Here is an 18,115-nt window from a genome sequence, read left to right on the forward strand (position 1 = left end):
CTCCCCTCTGCAAGGTCTGATGAGGGACAGATGAGACCAGGCTTCCTAGAGGAAGAGGAGCCTTCTATGGGCAAAGTCTGGTCGTGGCCCTGAGGTTACACGGCAAGAGAGTCTGGAGCTCCAGTGCTCACCTCAGAAGGGTCTGACATAGTAAGGTACTCACATGGGATGTAGGTGACCTAGGTTCTGATCCTAATAAGAATCAGGCAAAGCAGATCTCTCACGCACAAGTGCCCTAACCCCACTAATAGCTATTCAGGGTCTAGGTGGGTCACCAGCTTATTTTTCTTCACTCCACAGGTGTTAATAGTGGTCTCCTTTTAATGGTCTTCAGGTTCCATTAATCAAGCTAACCTTCCTCAAAGCAATTTTGCTGTCTGGGTCAGCTAAATGTTAGGCTCACAGTATCTCACAGAACTAGCTACAGTCTATGAAAGCTCAGACCTCTCTGAACCAGTTACTCTACACTATAAAAGGTGCCACCATGCTCTGCCTTCTGACATCTATATAAATCACCATATAAACTTCTCATAACCCACTATCTCCAAACCCTTCAGTAGAAACAGAAGAGTGAAAGTGACCTCCAAGGTCAAGTACTATACCCTAACTACTACATCATAACTCTTTTCATCCACCTACCTCTCTGATTTGTCAGTGGTTTTAGGACTACAGCACACAGACACCCGAGATGGGTTATGTGGTCATACCGGAGATAGAAGATGGACTACTGCCTCAGTGAATTAACACGTCATTATTTCTGGTGGCACTCATATCAGTGGCCATCTACAATGCTACATTAAAAAGGTATATACTTATCTAATGTCCATTATCAAACAGTTACTGCTTATCAAATACCTCTAGAACGCAGCTTATACTGCATATCAATTACTATGAGGGTCAGTCAGAAAGTAAAACCTCCTTTCATGTTCAGGGACATATGGGGTGTTCTTGGTGACTTCTAGCTTAAGGTAGCCACAGTAAACTCAAAGATCTGTCAAGACCCTGAAGAAACTAAAACAACGTATACAAAGAGCCCATCCAAAGGTGCACAACAAAGTCTGTCCAAACACCAATTTGCACACCATAGAGGCAATCTAATTCTTCAGATAGATCATGATGCCCCATCCTCTGCATAGCCTGAACCTGGTGCCCTCCGATTACCATCTTCTTGGTACTTTGAAGGACTGATTAGGAGGGCAAAATTTTTGGGAGGAGAGCAAAGTGAGCTGTGACAGTGGTTACAAAACAAGAACAAGGACTTTCACACTGTTGGGATACAAGCCTTTGTTTACCAATGCCCTTTTTCCACTGATAGAATATTTAAAAAAAAAAAAAAAAAAACAACAACAACAACACACATTGAAAAAATAGCGTGTAGTCAGTAACGATGTGCAAGTTCTCCATGCAAGTTAACAGCAATATCACAGTGTACATTTATCAAAATCAAGCAGAAAGCAGGGAAATTGCTTAGACAATAAGAAATTCAGAGGCAACAGTTTACGACCCTGCCACCTCATCCACTACTCATACTTGAGCACAAGATACATTTTTTGCCGAAGATGAAGTCTCGAATGTAGGTTTACATATAAATGTATGTTAATATTCCCAACCCTCCAGTTACTCAGAAACCCAAAATTCACTCTTGAGGAGAAAACAATTTAAGTCTACTCTGACGGACTTTATGGCCATCAGTAACACGTCCTCTTCGGGTCTAGATTAATATGCAAGGAGTCTCTGAACCTCTACTAAAAACATGCACGTAAACTTCAAGCCACTGCTGGCAATGAGGGGTCCCATACCTACATATCTCTGATCCACTCCTCAACTGCTTTTGTCCTCTTCCATTGTGGGGTTAATATGTAGGTAAAGGCATATTAAGCCATGCCATGCAAGAAATCAAACTTTGCAATATGAACAGAACTGCATGTCCCAGTTGCTTCATCTTTGTATGTGGCTGAACCAGAGCAGTAGCTCCTGAACTTTACTGTCCATGTATTGTCTTCTCTGAAACAGCAAAAAACCCCTCAGCTTTCAAACAGCCTTGTTAGGGCACTCCAAGCTAGCAATCAACACAAAAGTATTTCTTTCCATGCAACTGATTGTTTATACAAGTTATGCAGTCTCATAAAACTGCCTCAGCCATCTTTCCAATTATTTAAACTAGTCTCAGAGCTCCCTCCCACCCTCCCAAACTCTGTTACTGTAAGTACTGTTTTCTTCATTCCCCTATGAATCTTCCTGGATTAGAGATTTGTGTGTGCGTCCATGCACACACACGGATACAGTAGCCTGATAATACCAGCTCCCTACCTGTACTAAATATTCCCTATGCTATAAATCCAGTCTCAAAAGGTTCACAGCAACATACAATAGAAAATTTTGTTCAGTTCATAGTCTCCAATGAATAAGTCCTTTGTCAGGACTGATGTTTCCAAGTATGTAGCCCCACTATCCTCATTCATTCTTCATGGCATTCAATTTATACACACTGATTTGACTATGCACAATTTAGAAAAATCCAATTACTGACCACCTTTCATTTGTTACCCTAAATGTTGCCATATGCAATCTACAAGTAGTACTTCATGTTTTCCTTCCACATGATATAAATGTTGAACTGGAGGTCCCTGCTGAACCTTCCCAGAAACATTTCTAATAATGACCAATATCTACTTGACGATCAAAGAAAAAACAGGGTTTAAAGCCATTAAAACTTAATTATACAGGCCATATAATGCTAATTTTAAAATTTCATTTTAAGACTGGAAATTCAAACCACTTCAATTTTCTGTGGAAGAGTTTTGCCAGCAAACATTATATTCTTTAGTCAAAATTCTACTTTCAGTAAAAACCACGCTGATAAATTTCAACGGTTAAAAAATGATGGAACCAAAGACTCATAGCCAGCCATTGGTTAACATTTTTATTAATGGAGAGAGGTAGTTAGCCATGTTAGTCTGAAGTTGGGAAGATGATAGAGCAGGGTCTTGCTCTAAGAGGCAGGAACGTTCTTAGACTACTGTCCACTTCATCCGATGCTACTAAAACAACCAGGTCCATTCATGAATGGCTTGAGATAGAGATTCAGGAAAAGAAAGTCCCGATCCACTTTACAGATAAAAACAAAAAAACTGAGACTACCAACACTTTAAAAGGAAGAGGATTACAATTGAAAAGTATTTGAAAAAGTTGGAAAAACGGACAGTAGACACCAATATGAAATTCTGAGACAAAAATGCAACGTGTTTCACACCAGGAGTTAGGGGAACCCTAAAAACCAAACAAACACAGAATGGAAAATACTTAAGTTTGGGGGCTACAGTGGTTCAAAACAAACACAAGTCAGCAGTGCGATACAGTAAAGTAGGAAATACAATTTTGGATTGAATTAATAGAAGTACTGTATGCAAGAAGTTGATAGCACCATTTTACACAGCACTCCTTAGGCCTCAGCCAAAGTACTGTATATAATCCTGGAATCTGCATTTTTTGGAAGGATCTGGAGAAATTGATTAGCATACAGTGACAAAGATGACAGAGGTTGGAATGCAAGCTGTACCTAGTTCTCCCAGCCTGTCCACATAAGTTTAAATTTAAAAATGAGCAGCTACTAAGGGAAACAGGATAGCAGTTTGCAAATATCTGAAAGACTGCCATAAAGAAGAACAACTGTTCTTCCTTGCCAGAAAGAGCAACACACCAACCAATGAGTTAAAATTGGAAAGTAGATCTAGGTTTCAAAAAAAGTCTCCAGAAAGGGAAAATAAAACAAAACAATACAAAAACAAAGCCTCCTGGTATAACCATAGGACAATGGAACAAGCTATTCAGGAAAGTTCTGCAATATTTCTTGGAGGTTTTTCAAGAATAATTACCTGTCTGGGACTGTTCAGGAACATCACATCCTACATTCATGCATGGCAGACTGGCCTAGATCAGGGTGTCCAACTGATGGCCTATGGGTTCACTGAGGTTCTTGCTCAGCCACCACTCCCCTCTTATTGTTCTGCCTGCAACAGCAGCTGGGAGACTCTGGGCTCCTCCTCCCTCTGGCTGTCACTCTCTAAAAGCAGACAGGCAAGCAGGACACTGCCACACAGCATGGGGAGCAGAGAGCAAACCCTGGGCAACATGGACACACTATGCAGCAGCACAGATAGGAGCATCTGCATGCATGACCTGGAAGCTCATGGTTCATCCTGGTGCAGTGTGTAGCCCCCAGCCACTTGAAAGTTGGACAGCCCTGAATTAAGTGATCCATGAGGTTCCCTCCCATGAAGTGATTTTATCATTACATTTCTGGTGTTGAAATTTTTCAGACTTGCCAATCTGAGATGTTTATACATATATAGGAACTTAAGTCGCAGCAAGACAAATGATTTTTCACAGCCTGTTCGTGGCGCACAGGGCTAATTTCACAGGCATTTCGCAGCACCCCCGCCCCTCATCATTGATCAGCAGAGGAGTCTCAGCAGCTCCACCCCACACAACTGGCTGGTGGAAGGGGTGCCTTCACTCAGTCTACATCACTCCCCGTTTTTTTTTCTATGGTTGGTTTCAAGATACCAGATTTCCTGGTGACCGCTGTTTTTCACGCTCTCTGTAAAATCCACAAGACCATAAATTTAGATAGGTCCCTGTACATTTAGTGCTCCCAACAGTATGCAAGGAAGATGCAAGAAACAGCATAGCTGAATACATCATTCATTCAGCAATGCTCACAACAAAGATTATTATTAAACGTTTTTCTGCATTGATAATTTTACCAGATGCAATTAGTAATGGATTTACCATTACTAGAACTCCATTTTCTCTGAAATGTTTACAGAATTCTGCTACCCTAATCCTATAAATATTTGGGTGAAATGTTTAGTTTTTCCTACTGCCTGCATTTAATTTTAGACAGTGTTGCCTTTTTCTCTCTGCTTTCAACTTTTCGCCCAGTTCTCATTGCTTTCTAATGCTTCCTCCTGCTCCACCCCCACAACCTCACCTTGCTAAAATAGTCTTTTAGAAGCCAAACTAATTTTGTGCAACTAAAGATTTGTTACCTTTTGGGCAAGCAGTCTCAACTCCCACTTTCTGTTTTATTCTTAAGTTTATCTTAATAAAGCATTCACATACAACTGTCACCCCCACAAGAATTTTCAGTCAACTACTTTTAGAGAGCTGCATTATGTTTTAGTTCAGGCACCATTTCCATTTGTCAGAAGCTAAATCATGTCTTTTGTCAACTGAAGAGCAAAGGTAACTTCATTGTGACAATTTTGAAATGGGAACACATTTCATATATTAAATACACGTAAAACGATCATCAGTAATCCAAGTTGACTACACAGGATTTACAAGCAATACTTGAACTGCAAGACAAAGAAACTACACAATGAATTCCATTCTTATAAAGCAGAATCTGGCATCTCAAAAACCTACCTTAAGCAAGACAACTGCTCTTTACTCTATTTGCAGAGAACATATAAAATAGAAAGTGCTCTAATTGTGATACAAATCCTTAAAGAACCCTCCTAGCTTGGAAAAAAAAAAAAAAATCACATAACAGATACCCAAAACAACCCTAATCCCTGGAACCTTCCTAGGTTGATTTCAAGTTTGATGTAGATTATTTCATTTTAGAATGGAGAACATACGTCATTTTCCTCAGCCAAAATAACTTTTTACCTCAGGCAAAAGAACTTATTACATTCCTCTCCTACCAAGCAGACTACACAGAACAGATGCACTATGAGTTTTCAAACCAAGCAAGTGAACAAGTCTTGATGAATTGTATGTACTCTGCCAATTTTCAAAAGAAGTTGGTTTAAAATACAAGTTTTTATAGTGTGGAACTAGGCTTGCACCAAACCAGTCTATTAGCCAATATTTGTGCCATATATAAACATACAGCAGATCATTAAAAACTTAGACAATTTAGCTCCACAGAACACTGGTTTCAAAGTACAAGTTTATCATCTCTGGAAAAGCCTCTTCCAGGAGAGCTTATCAATTTCTTAATTTCAAAAACAAAAACCAACAAAAAACACCCACCTCCCCCCTAGTCTGTAACTTCTGTAAAGCACTCAGCTCAGCAGGATGATAGCAGATGTTCAGTGTTAAATTTAGACAGTGTACCATGTAGGTATTAACTGTATACTCACAGTCAATATCCACCATTCTTGAAATCACATCAGCAGCCCACAACTGGCAAGCCATTCCACCTCTATGATTCCAGTGAGATTGTGCCGGCATGTCTACACTATCCTAACCTAGCGCTGACTTCAAAAAGAACCATCAAGCATGCCCTCCTGCTCATTCCTTCCAAAAGGTAGAAAAAGTAGTACAGCATTTCCTGACAGCCTTACGTGAACAGTGTACTTTGGTTAATTCCTAAGTAAACTGTAACTCATTTGAGAGGGACAGTTTCTCTGTTTCTTACAGGACCAGATGTATTTTTTGTATCTGCTGTTTTGACACATTGTTTCAGCCATCTTAAGCCAATGTCCAGATAGGACCAGAGATGAGCTGCCTAGAAAGATAGGCTGGAAAGGAGCTCATAAGGTCATCTTATCTAGCCACATGCTCAAAACAGGATCACTGCAAACTAAACCATACCAGGCAAGTGTCTAACATTCTCTTCAAAATGTCCAGGGATAGAGGTCTGATGACCTCTGTAGCTAGCTAGTTCCAATGTTTAACAACCTTTGCAGTCAGAAAGTTGTTCCTAATACCCAACCCACATTTCCTCTGCTGCAGTTTGAAGCCACTGCTCCTAGTCCTCTTTCCTATAGCTACAGTGAATAATCTAAATCTCCATCCTCTTTATAAATCTTCAAATACCTGAAGGGCAGTTTATGAAATCCAACCTAAGTCTTCTCCAGGCTACAACAATTCCAGTTCCTCCAGCCTTTCCTTACAAATCGTGTTTCCTAGGCTAATCAGTTTTGTCACTCACCCCATTCTCTAAAAATATTAAACAATATTGGACCCAGGGAAGACCCCTAGGGCAGAGGTTCTCAAGCTGTGGTCCACAGACCACCACTGGTCCACAAGCTCCATTCAGGGGGTCTGCAGAAAGGTAACCCAGGGCTAAAGCTGACACTTATTACACCCAGCTTCCCAGAACTTTGCTCAAAAAAAGAGGCACATCCACCACATAAGAAAGGTAAGACTACTGATATTAAAATATGAGTTGTGTGCTTTGGTTTGTAGAACAAAAAAAGCATACTAAGTTGTCTGCCAAGACCCTTGGCGATTTTCAAGTGGTCCGCCAAAAAAAAAGGAGTTTAAGAACCACTGCTCTAGGGCACTCCGCCTCCCAATACCATCTCATTACTAGACACCACAACACTGATGATCACTTGATGAACATGATGACCTCAACAGTTATGTTGGATAACTGTTCTTCAACACTCCTAGCAATAGACAGTAGATGTGCCAGCAATGTAATGCTGCTAGCACAAAGGATATCTGTGGCATTAGCCACAACTCTTACACCCCAAGTAATTAGGTCTGTAGAACTAGCAAATGTATAACAGCCCGTATGAAAGGGGGGGGGCAGACCACACCAAAAAAAACAAGAGTATTGCTTTTGTAACCTTAAGAGCATCTTAATCTGAAAGATACTAACTAAGCTCCTGATTTACAGATGTAATTATTTCAGTTTTGTCTCATTATAATTAACAAGAAAGTACCAATAAGAGACAAATGGGGGTGCCGCTGAAGCTTGTGTAACACAAACTAGCCACAAATGACGACTTGTGAGGCATCTCTTTTAGTTCTCTATAACTATTTAAGCATGATTTTACAAGCATCTGAAGTATACTTTTTCAGTGTTATCTGTCACAAAGCCAATTAGCACGTCTCACATTATCACAACAAAGGCACATGTAACAGCATAGTCAAATGACTTAAGTTAGCTTTATTACGCTGGTCTTTAAAAGTCTTCAGTTTGATTGCCCAATTCAGATTTTTAACGTTACCAGGGAATTCAGCTTTATAATTCCTTTCTGTGCTTCAAGACATCTGTGATTATTAGTGTCCTGTTTTCTGCAGAAGCAGAATACAAATGAGAAATACATACTTAAGGGTGATAAGATTTTACAGTAGTGTAATACAATGGTGTAGATCTTCATTTGCACTGTGATTTACTCCTAGCTTAAGTGATTTAGCAAGTCAAACTACATACATGACCAGTCATAACAGTTTGCTAAAATAATCTGAACATACTAACCTCTGTTCCAATTCCAGGTTGAACACCTGAGTAGACGGTGTCTGGAGGTGGTCCCCCATACTTCCTCTGTCCTGTAGTCACATCCAAAGTGTAACCTGTCCTCTCTAGCAATGCCTGAAAAGTTAAATTATAGAAGTTTTAATTCACTTCTCTTACACACAATAGCTAGAACAGAAATTTCCTAATTTGTTCTTTGTCAAGATTGTACTGGCCCCCAGAGGCTCCGCACAGAACTCAGAGCATACTAAAAAGGATATTCCAGTTTAAAAATCATACATGCACCTAACTTATACTTGCTTTCCAGAAGAGACTAGAGATTTTTCTTAGAGAATACATAAACATATCAATACAATTATGTAGAGGCAACAGGCTGGCTTTCTATGTGTACTGTTGTGCAAACTAAAGTGTAGCACAACACAATCCCCAAAAAAGACTGATGCCGTTTTTGGCCCTCACCCGCTTTTTTTTTTTTTTTTAAACTACCTACAGCATTAGCATGAAAGCTGTCGCTCAAGACATGTTACATAAGATTTTAAATGGAGTTTTCAGAAGTGCATGCATTACCATAAGCTTAATAGAAAGGAAAGCTGTGTAAGTGTCTCTCTCTTTAGGCAGACCTCACTGTTATTTGAGTTATAAAAACCTGAACACAAAGATTTTGCTGCCATAATAGTTTACGTTAAGCAGTTAAAATTAAACACCTGGAAGTTTCCAATTAGTGGAAGAACATCTCCTCAGTGCGTCTCATCTACATTTCCTTTCAGCTTCAATACGAAAAGATCCAGAGCAGCCTTGTGTGCCAATTCTATGTAGTACAGGGGGATTTAAAGTATACTCAATTTCATCTCAATCTGTATAACTAACTCCAATGTTGAAGAAGTAGGCTTTTTAAGAAGTTTACCTTAATCTTTGCTTCATCTGGTCCCTTTGTTGACTCTTGTACTTTGCTTCCTTGTTTCTCTCTCTGCCTGTAGGTCTTCATAACTCCACATAAAAATGCACTTTTGTTCTGTAGATACAATTTATAAAGTAATTGAACTGGGTGTACAAAAAGCCATTGGAAGCTACTGATTCTCACACACAAGAGGTCAATGTCAAGTCAATTCAGTAACCAATAAAAACAGGAAGAAACCTAGAGACAATTCCTCCTGATGTAATTCCTTGAAACAGCTAGCAGTGAAAGAATCATCATTTCCAACTAACTGGTTTCACATTCACTCAAAAGTGTGTTAATTTCAGTGCATGTAAAACATAAAAGCCTCCAAACACTCAGATACCAAAGGCATATTTCAGAACAGAGCACTGCCATGTCAGTGAGTCTGTTAACTATTGACTTTTTGTAAAGTCAGAAGTGTGAAAACACTGTTATACTTATTTGCTCACATCTCTGGAGCTCTCACCTTACCTGTACATGCGACAGGTCACTCTCTTTAAACTGCTGTAATACAGAGAGGGCTCCTTCTTCATTAAATTCCCTAAGAGCATCAATTGCTCTCTCATCAAGATCGATATAAGCTACCAACCCTAAAAGTTAAAGATAAAAAAGTTACAGATTTCTGTTTAACTTTGTGAACATGCTGACTAAAAACTATGCAATTTACTTTCTAAATCAGTTGCATTCCACATAAGTAAAGAGAATTATGCATTATTTAATATAAAAAAACCTAGATATTCCTACAAGTATATGAAAAGGACATGAAAACAAGAAAGTAAAAAGTTAAATTAAATGTAGCTATCTAGGCACTAAAGTAAACTGAATGCAAGATTACAAACCAAGAATGAATGTACTAGTTTAAGATCTTTGGGAATTAAATCTGCTGTAAGAGCAAAATTACATATCAGGGTTTGAAATAATGAACTCTGGCTGAATTTCGAATAGAAATCTAAAATGTGTCGCATTTCCTTCCTTTGAATCACCCATTCCAAACTACACAGGCAAGAGAATATTGTGCATGCCCTGCTCAACGTACAAGTGGAACTACTTGACTCGAGGTGTGAGCCACTTATATGGCCACCTCTGCCCCAACACCCCAGAAGCATGTTAGGAGAAAGAACATTTTGCTTCCATTTTCACTAACCTCTACTTGAAGTAAGAAAGATGTTTCTGTGGGGAAAGCATAAAAAGATTAACCTATGCAATTTAGCAGCCAGAACCCAAAAAGCCATTATTTCAAGCCCTGCTATATGTCCTACGTATGCCACTGTTAACTTTATAGGTACACACTCAAAAAAAAAAACCAGTGGACTAGTTCTGAAGCACATGTTTTAAAGCCTTTAAAAAGTTCTTCCCTCTCTCCAAGGTATTTGTAGCAAGTTCAGGGAAACTATAGATGCTGCCCATTAGATCAAGGATTACAGTTCAAAAGATCCATGATGAAATTTAGCACGATATTAATATGAATCCATCTCTAAAACTCCACGGTGAATATTCTGGAGTTTAACTGATGCAGACTCCTTAATCTCTATCTGAATTCAAAACATATAGTACAGCTGAGCAGGAGGACTGCATTTCAGAACTGACCCTGCATACTGGCAGGCACCTGAATCTTTCACATCTGAAACAGATTCAGCGGATTAAAAATCCCAAAGTTCATCCCCAATTTAGCTGCAGTATCAAGAGTTACTAACAGCGCTCGTGCAATGCAGAATATCTTTAACTGGTATTAAAGAAACCTAAACAAGTGAATATCATACTAGCTCACTAGTTTCTGGGTTTAAAAAAAGTGCTGGATGTTAACTCACTTGAGAACTCCTCATAACACAACCTAACTGCCACACGTTAGAACCCCTGAGTTCCCTTGCCCAGGCACTTATACCTATGCTCAAGCCATCAAGTCAAATAATCATAACCCACACTTAGAAAGACATATCTCTAGGCAAATAAAACCTGGCAGAAAGTCATTGGAAGCTCATTTGGAGCAACTTAAGACTGCCCACATGAGCCAGAATACCTTATCTAGCCTTAGTATGGTATTATTTTGAACTGCCTCCACTTTGTCTGCAAAATTTTTGGACTGTTAGACAAGATAAACTGGTATCTCACGACTGATGTAGTCAAGATAAGTGCATAAAGCATTTCTATAACATCCCTAAATCTGTTCACAGAGCACACTTTGAAGAGAAGAGTAGTAGTTTCAATTTACAGGACCCAAAGTATAGTGAAGGGGGGCTGGGCTGGGGAGGGAAAGGTGGGGGGGTAAGCTGAAGTTTACAAAAAATTATTATGAAGAAACCTTCTCTCTAGGACTTGCAGAACACTTGCTAGCAGCAAGATTACTGAATTTGCTAGTTTGCTTAATCCTGGACTTCATTAAAAAACAGTTATTTATTGTCAGACTGAACACTTCAGTGTAATGATTGACATAGATTCAACTGTCCACTAAGAACTAGACAGAACACAAAATCCACAGGCAGACTGGAGTTCAAATGTATTCTCTGGCAAGACAAACTAGTTGCTTCCCCCACTAAGCCCCCTATCCAGCCCTTAAGTCTTTAAAAGTCATTGTGAGGAGTTGACAGTAGAAAAGTAAAAGCAAATGATGATTTGTGTTGAGGAAAAAATGTACAGTTCAGTATGTTGGAACATACATCTTTACTTGTGAAAGTCTAAGACAAACTGATGAACTGTATCCTGAAGCAACTAGGATGTCATATTCAACGCTAAGGATGCTTCAAATGATTAAAAAGTCAGTGTCAAACCCAATTTGCCTTCAAGAAAGTGAAAGTAACAATACATTCAGATCTACACAGATCAAAAAAATAAATTAAAAAAACCAAAATAAAACAAAAAAACAGTGAGTTTACTTTAAAACCTTAATCTATAAAATTTGAAAATGGTATTGCCCTCACTTTCATAACCAGTCAGAAACAAGAAATGCATATTATACCTGTCTGAAATATTTCATCAAGTCTCTCTGCCACCTTCTGTGGGAGGCCTGCCTCTATCAGTGTCTTGTAGTGTTCTGTGTGAGTTACACTGGAAGTATCCATTGGTTCTTCCTCTTCTTTTAACTGTACCGCATTACCATTCACCTGATTAGCCATTTTATTATGCTGCTGGAAAAAATTCAGGAGCTATATTACAATAAGCCAGAAATAACTAGTTTGTAGGACAATGCATGATTTATCTAAACTAATTGGTATACATGCTGAAAATGACCTGTATCAGAAGTTGTATTTAATGCTTTTGGGATGCAGCTGACCTATGTTTCAAGAGAAAGTACAATTGTGTAATATTGTGGAACATGTACATGGTTTACACTTTTAAGTACTTCATGTACATCAGGGCTAAACTTTACTTTCTGAACATCAAGAAGTTATATGGATGACACAGCTGCTGGAGTGCAACAATGTATGATACAAACAGCCACAAAACTAATGCTATTTTCATCTCCCTTCAAAAATTTGCTGTTTTAAACCTTCATGAACACATAGCCCTAGAGGGTAACTTAGCATACAAGTGTCCAAACTAATTTGCTAATTTTCAGTTTCTTGGCTTGCTGCCATGTCTTCCTTAAAAACCAACATTAAAATATTTCCTATTAAAAAACAAACAAACAAAAAAACAAAAAAAAAAACTGTATTCATTTGGGTTGCTGTCAGAATTCATTATGTACAGAAAAAAGGGAAGCATCATACTCAAATCTGTTATAATTTCAAACTATTGTAGAACAAAACTGGAAGCGGAAAACACTCCAGGTATCAACTCCAGAAAAATGCTCTCAATTCTGCAGACGATTGCATAAATTATAGATTTTGAGAGTTGAAAAGGAAGCCATGACTGCAGCATCTCGAATTTTATCTTAAAAGACTTGATGCAAGAATCAGTATTGATGTAGCAAAGATATACATTCAAAAAAAAACTGTACAGCTATCTTTTCAGGTAACAGGCTTGCCTAGGTGTACTGTAAATGGTTTCACTTTCTCTATAAGCCAGCCAACCAATATATGTTTTGTACTCTCAGCCACAAGAGCTGAAATGAGGTTATCCAACTACCCACAGAGATACTGGGAAGGTCCACTGTTAAAGATCAGAAATGAAAAGGGTCCTAGACTTTTTAAGACAGGGAAGAGTTTATGATCCACATATCAACAATGGAATAACCACGTACACATACGCAGCATGAGAGGAGCAATGAGATGTTTACTGGAATACATGACATGAAAGATGGGTTAAGAACAAACCTTTTTATTTTTCCCTGTAGAAACCTCAAGCTATCTATTCAGCTGACAGAACAAATATGCAAAACAGCCACACCTAGAGACAGTCTGCATATCCAAAGCTTCAAAGTAAAAGTATATGGACTGGTCTAAAAATGCACTAAGAAAGATTTGGCAACTTGAGCAAAGTCATTTTTGTTCGAGACAAGGGATTTTGATGGACTGTGACAAAGCTGAGATTAGGAGGGGTCAAGTCTGAAGTGATACAACCACTATTCAGTGTATACTACTCTCCTTTATGCAATCTGTAAGAAAAAAAGCAAGGCTTTCTAAAGCTGCATTGCACCTACATAAGATCCAACTAGTCCACCCCTTGATCAAGCCTCAAACATACTTTTTAAACTATTCACTTAGCTTTAAAGAGAAGCTCTACATTAGTTTTTTGTTACCTACTGACTGCACAGACTGTATAAACCATGCATGTTAATACATCCATGCTTATGCACCACTACACCAAATATTAACCAGATTTCCAAAATATTAATGCAATATTAAGTTTATGCTATTAAACACACATTAGTAAGGAAATACAAAGTTAGGGCTAGATGTTTCCTTCCTTGTTTTAGAGGTTTTCTATAGGCCATGGAAACTTAAGGGGTTTTGACTATAATAAATCCTGCAGGGATGACTTGTAACAGTAACAAATGCATCCTCCTAAGTAAGCAGATGCCCCTTTAGCAAGGCTGACTTCTTGTAAAACTACATTCAGGTGTCAAACACCACATACAGGATTCAAGACTCCTTGAGAAAACTGCTGAGTTTTAAAATTATTCATTCTTGAGTTTCTTTAAAGTAAAAATGGATCGTGTCTGCCACACTACATCTAAAGCTCTCCATGAACTACATTTTCTATTTGCAACATAACAATATGTAAACATGTCCAGTGACTTTAAATATATGAACTGGGGCATACGCAATCCAGTAAGGTACTTTACTGCTACAATGCAGAACAGTATGGTCACTGTACAAATTCTGAGCCTGTTCTATTACACTCCATGTAAGTCAAGTATATTCATGTTATAAATGTTTTCTTATCTTTGCAAAAGTAACTTGAGAAAATTAGTGCAAGATAACAAAAGATTAGACTACTACATGCACAAGTCCAAGTTACAATTGAGAATTCCACTTGAAATATGTGGATTCTGCCACATTTAACTGACAACTCTTCTTTAAGTATAATTTTATTCTGAAATGTGACAAAGCATTATGGACGTCAAGAATATTCATGGCTCAGAAATATTTTCTTGAAATAACTATCTGCAAATACAATACATTTCCTCCAATCTACTATTTTTGTAAACCTCATTTTCTCTAACTGGGTTGCATATGTCTAACTGAAATACAAGAATTACAGTGATGGGGGAGTGGGGGAGGAGGAGAAAGAGAGACAGAAAATGCCTAGTCTTCCTTCCTTAGCAATGTGGGCTATGTGGGACAACTAGGGATAAAATCCAGTAAGATTCTTTGCCACCAAAAACACCACACAACTGAATGCACAAAAAAAAAAAAAAAAAAAGTTTGATTAAGGAATACCTTTGCTTTCCCTTTTCATACTTTAAATTAACTTCAAAAATTCAATATTAAAAAGTATACAAAACTAAAAAGAGGACCACAAAATCAGATAAGTGTATATAGGTGTTATATGTGGTATCTGATATGGCTCAACTTCTGACCTGCCATAAATAAAAAGCACTGCATTCAAGTAAATTTGGATAGTGTAACCTTCATGTGCAGACACAGAACTATGCCTAATTTCAGAGGGTTAGTGAATTGTTTTGCCCCAGATGTGTGCAAAAGTCTCACGTGAAGGATATACATTTATATGTAGTGTCCAGAAAGAGAGATGAATCCAGAAAGTGCACATGAAGATGTACCTCCTAAAAGCAGCTACTGATTATCAGTATATATGTTGTATGTGCAGATTGTTCCTGGGATACTAATAAGACTATGTGGAAGTGCAGACAGATGTGTTACTAAAAACTCCATATTGTAACTCTCAGCTATGCAACTGAAGACAACAGGAACTTTATACTATTAAAGTATATTTCCAACTATTTATTGTATTTTTAATTGGGTACCCATCCCACACCCGGTCTCACAATGTGTTACTGTAATAACCACCTCTCAAGAGGTTCTAGTCACACAAACTAGGACATTAAGTTTAATCTGGTTTTGAATTACCTGAAAAATTGCTTTTATTTTAAAAAAACAATAAAAAACAATCAAAATGGTCAAGCCTCCATGTTTTCTCCCATAGATGCTTTCTATTAAGATGACAAATCAAAAGAAAGTATGGCAGCTGAAAATAGAGACTTCTCTGGACTGCTATTCAGCTATAGTTTGACCACCATGGAGCAGAAGTGGACATAGTCAACTTGAACATGCAACAGATATAACTAAAAAGTTCTACAGAATTTGGACTCTGAGCCCGATTCTGGTTTTAATATTCTTTGCAGATAACTTGGAGGTCTAAAAGTAGGACAGTTAAAATACTGAATGCCAACCATTTATGTTATTAATGCATCAAAAGTAGTTGCTTTAAGTTTGTAGCTCCCCTTCCCAGCATCCCTGGAGCACAGCAAGACAATTTGATACCACGCAAAAGAACTACTTTTAGTCTAAAGCCACAGCAAGTCTCAAACCAAAAAGAAAAAAATAAGGAAGTTATGAATGAGGAGAGACAAGGGGTTATAATGGGAAGCCGAACTCTGACATGATTACTGAAGGACCTTCCAGTCACTACTGAGATTCATTCAAGTTTTGAAAGAAGGTATATTACAACTGTTTCTCTCATACAAGTGAACTGTGGTGTAGTAAAACAACCGTAGCTTGGTCTTATTTAGAACTTACTTAAAAAACACACTACAAAATATTCGCTGGTTCATAGTTATGAACACAGCACAGAGTTGGTCAAGTTTTATTGGGAAGATACTGCCTCTACTAATCTCAATCTTTACAGATTAGCAAAACTCTACAATTTGATTTCTACTACAGCATGTGCTACTGTTAAATATGAGTATTTTACACCCTCACCCCTCCAACACAGTAATTCATAAACTTAAATCACAACATGTACTAGAAAGTTTGGGGACCTCAATTCCCATTCTTGCCATACAGAAAGATGGGCACAGCTCTCAGGCTGAGAAACTACACAAAAGACACTAATAAAAGGTACTCAACACTGCCTGTCATGGCCTTAAAAACACTCATACCACGATTTCACAGCAGTTGGTTAGCAGCTATACTAGTGCTGTAGGTGGTCAGTGCAATTAGATCACTGCACAAAGTGATGGTATTATATTAACCTAACCAGTGGTAGATGAACTCAATATGCCGGTTCACTCAAATTAAGCACTGGGGTGGCTTTTAAGCATGTGTGGGGCAATGTCTGAGGGGTAGTTCACAGCGACCCTGCAGAGGAGTCTTAACATTCATTCATTTGAATGTCTCAGTGCCTCATCTACCTACTCCACATAGCAAGGGTGCCAGGATACATTTATTTAACACATGAGCTTCCCCCCCCAAAAAAAAAAAAAAAAAAAAAAAAAGAAAGAAAAAAAAATTGCTTTGCAAGACAGACCATCAAGTTCCACGGGTAATGGAGGGAAACGGACGTTAAATTCCCATTTTTAAAAACAACAAGTTTTGCAGATAAGTCTGCAAAAAAATAATAAAAAAATAAATAAATAAAAATGATGCGGAAGCAAAGCAAAATAGCCAGTCGCATCCCAGGTGGATTGAGAAGCAGAAAGCGGCTCCCGCCAGCACTTGCGAGCCGCGCTAAGGAATCAGGAATCGCTCCGCGCGGCCGGCGGGAGAGGCCGATCCTCGCGGGCCAGCTACTTCCTGCCGCGCAAAAACATCGCGGCTGCCGGGCGCTTCCTAGCAGAAGACTGGGGAGGCCCCGCAAAAGCGCGAAGCTTCCTCCCCCCACGTAGGGCCCAGCGGCTCGCAGCAAGGCGGGCGGACACACAAGCAGGCAGGTCCACCTCCGCCGCCTGCGAGCGCTGGGCCGGCACCGCCGAGGCCGAGCTCCCCGCCCCCCCGAGCACGCACACACACACACACACACACACACACACAGGCGCGCGCGCGCCCCGGGCCCGGTCCTCCACGTGGCCGGGCGCTGCCCCATCCCGCGAGGCCTGGGCGGCCCGGGCCCCGCCGACTCCAGGCCCGGCGCGGCTGCGCGGGGCCCGCCTCCTCCGCCAGCGCCAGGCCGCGCCCCTCCCCGCCGCCGCTGCTGCGCGGGGCCTGCCCGCCTCGCCTCACCCCCCCCCCCGCCGGCGGCGCCGCGGGACTCACCGGAGCGGGAGCGGGGCCTGCGCGGCGCAGCTCGGGCCCAAGCAGCGACGGCAAATGGCGCGCGCTCCTCCTTCTCCTCATGGACGGCGGCGCGACCCCGGCAGCACGCGGGGTTTCCCGGAACTGCTTCCAGGGACCGCGGCGTCGCTGCCGCCCGCCCACCGTCAGCGCGCCTGGCGCCCGACGGACGGCGCCGCCAACCAATGGGAGCGGCGCGGGGGGCGGGGCGCTCTGCCCCCTCGGCGGTTGGGCCCGGCCAATGGCGGCACGCGCGCGCCGGCGGAGCCAGAGCGCTGGGGTTTAAAGGGGCAGCGCCGCCAAACAAAGGGAGGGAGGTGGCCTTGCCCCGCGGGTGACCCCTGCCGC

The 18,115-nt window shown here is 40.2% G+C and overlaps 1 protein-coding gene across 4 annotated transcripts in view; it reads right to left on the reverse strand.

The window, feature by feature from the left end:
- HNRNPR (heterogeneous nuclear ribonucleoprotein R) overlaps positions 1-17,907 on the reverse strand; it is a 36,031-nt gene extending 18,124 nt beyond the window's left edge. Inside the window, exons 1-5 of one of the 4 annotated variants that reach the window (XM_090058554.1) lie at positions 17,750-17,907; positions 12,112-12,277; positions 9,630-9,748; positions 9,126-9,233; positions 8,225-8,338 (exon numbers count right to left, since the gene is read on the reverse strand). In XM_090058554.1, coding sequence (XP_089914680.1) covers positions 8,225-8,338; positions 9,126-9,233; positions 9,630-9,748; positions 12,112-12,277; positions 17,750-17,830 — 588 coding nt within the window. In that variant the 5' untranslated portion in view covers positions 17,831-17,907. Of the gene's footprint in view, positions 1-8,224; positions 8,339-9,125; positions 9,234-9,629; positions 9,749-12,111; positions 12,281-17,749 lie in introns of all 4 variants that reach the window. The other 3 variants (XM_090058553.1, XM_090058557.1, XM_090058555.1) reach the window with 3 other exon arrangements.
- Between the last annotated feature and the right edge of the window lie 208 nt (positions 17,908-18,115).

This window comes from Crocodylus siamensis, chromosome 7 (genome assembly GCF_052110815.1).
Source record: "Crocodylus siamensis isolate JL-2025a chromosome 7, ASM5211081v1, whole genome shotgun sequence".
Classification (NCBI taxonomy): Eukaryota; Metazoa; Chordata; order Crocodylia; family Crocodylidae; genus Crocodylus; species Crocodylus siamensis.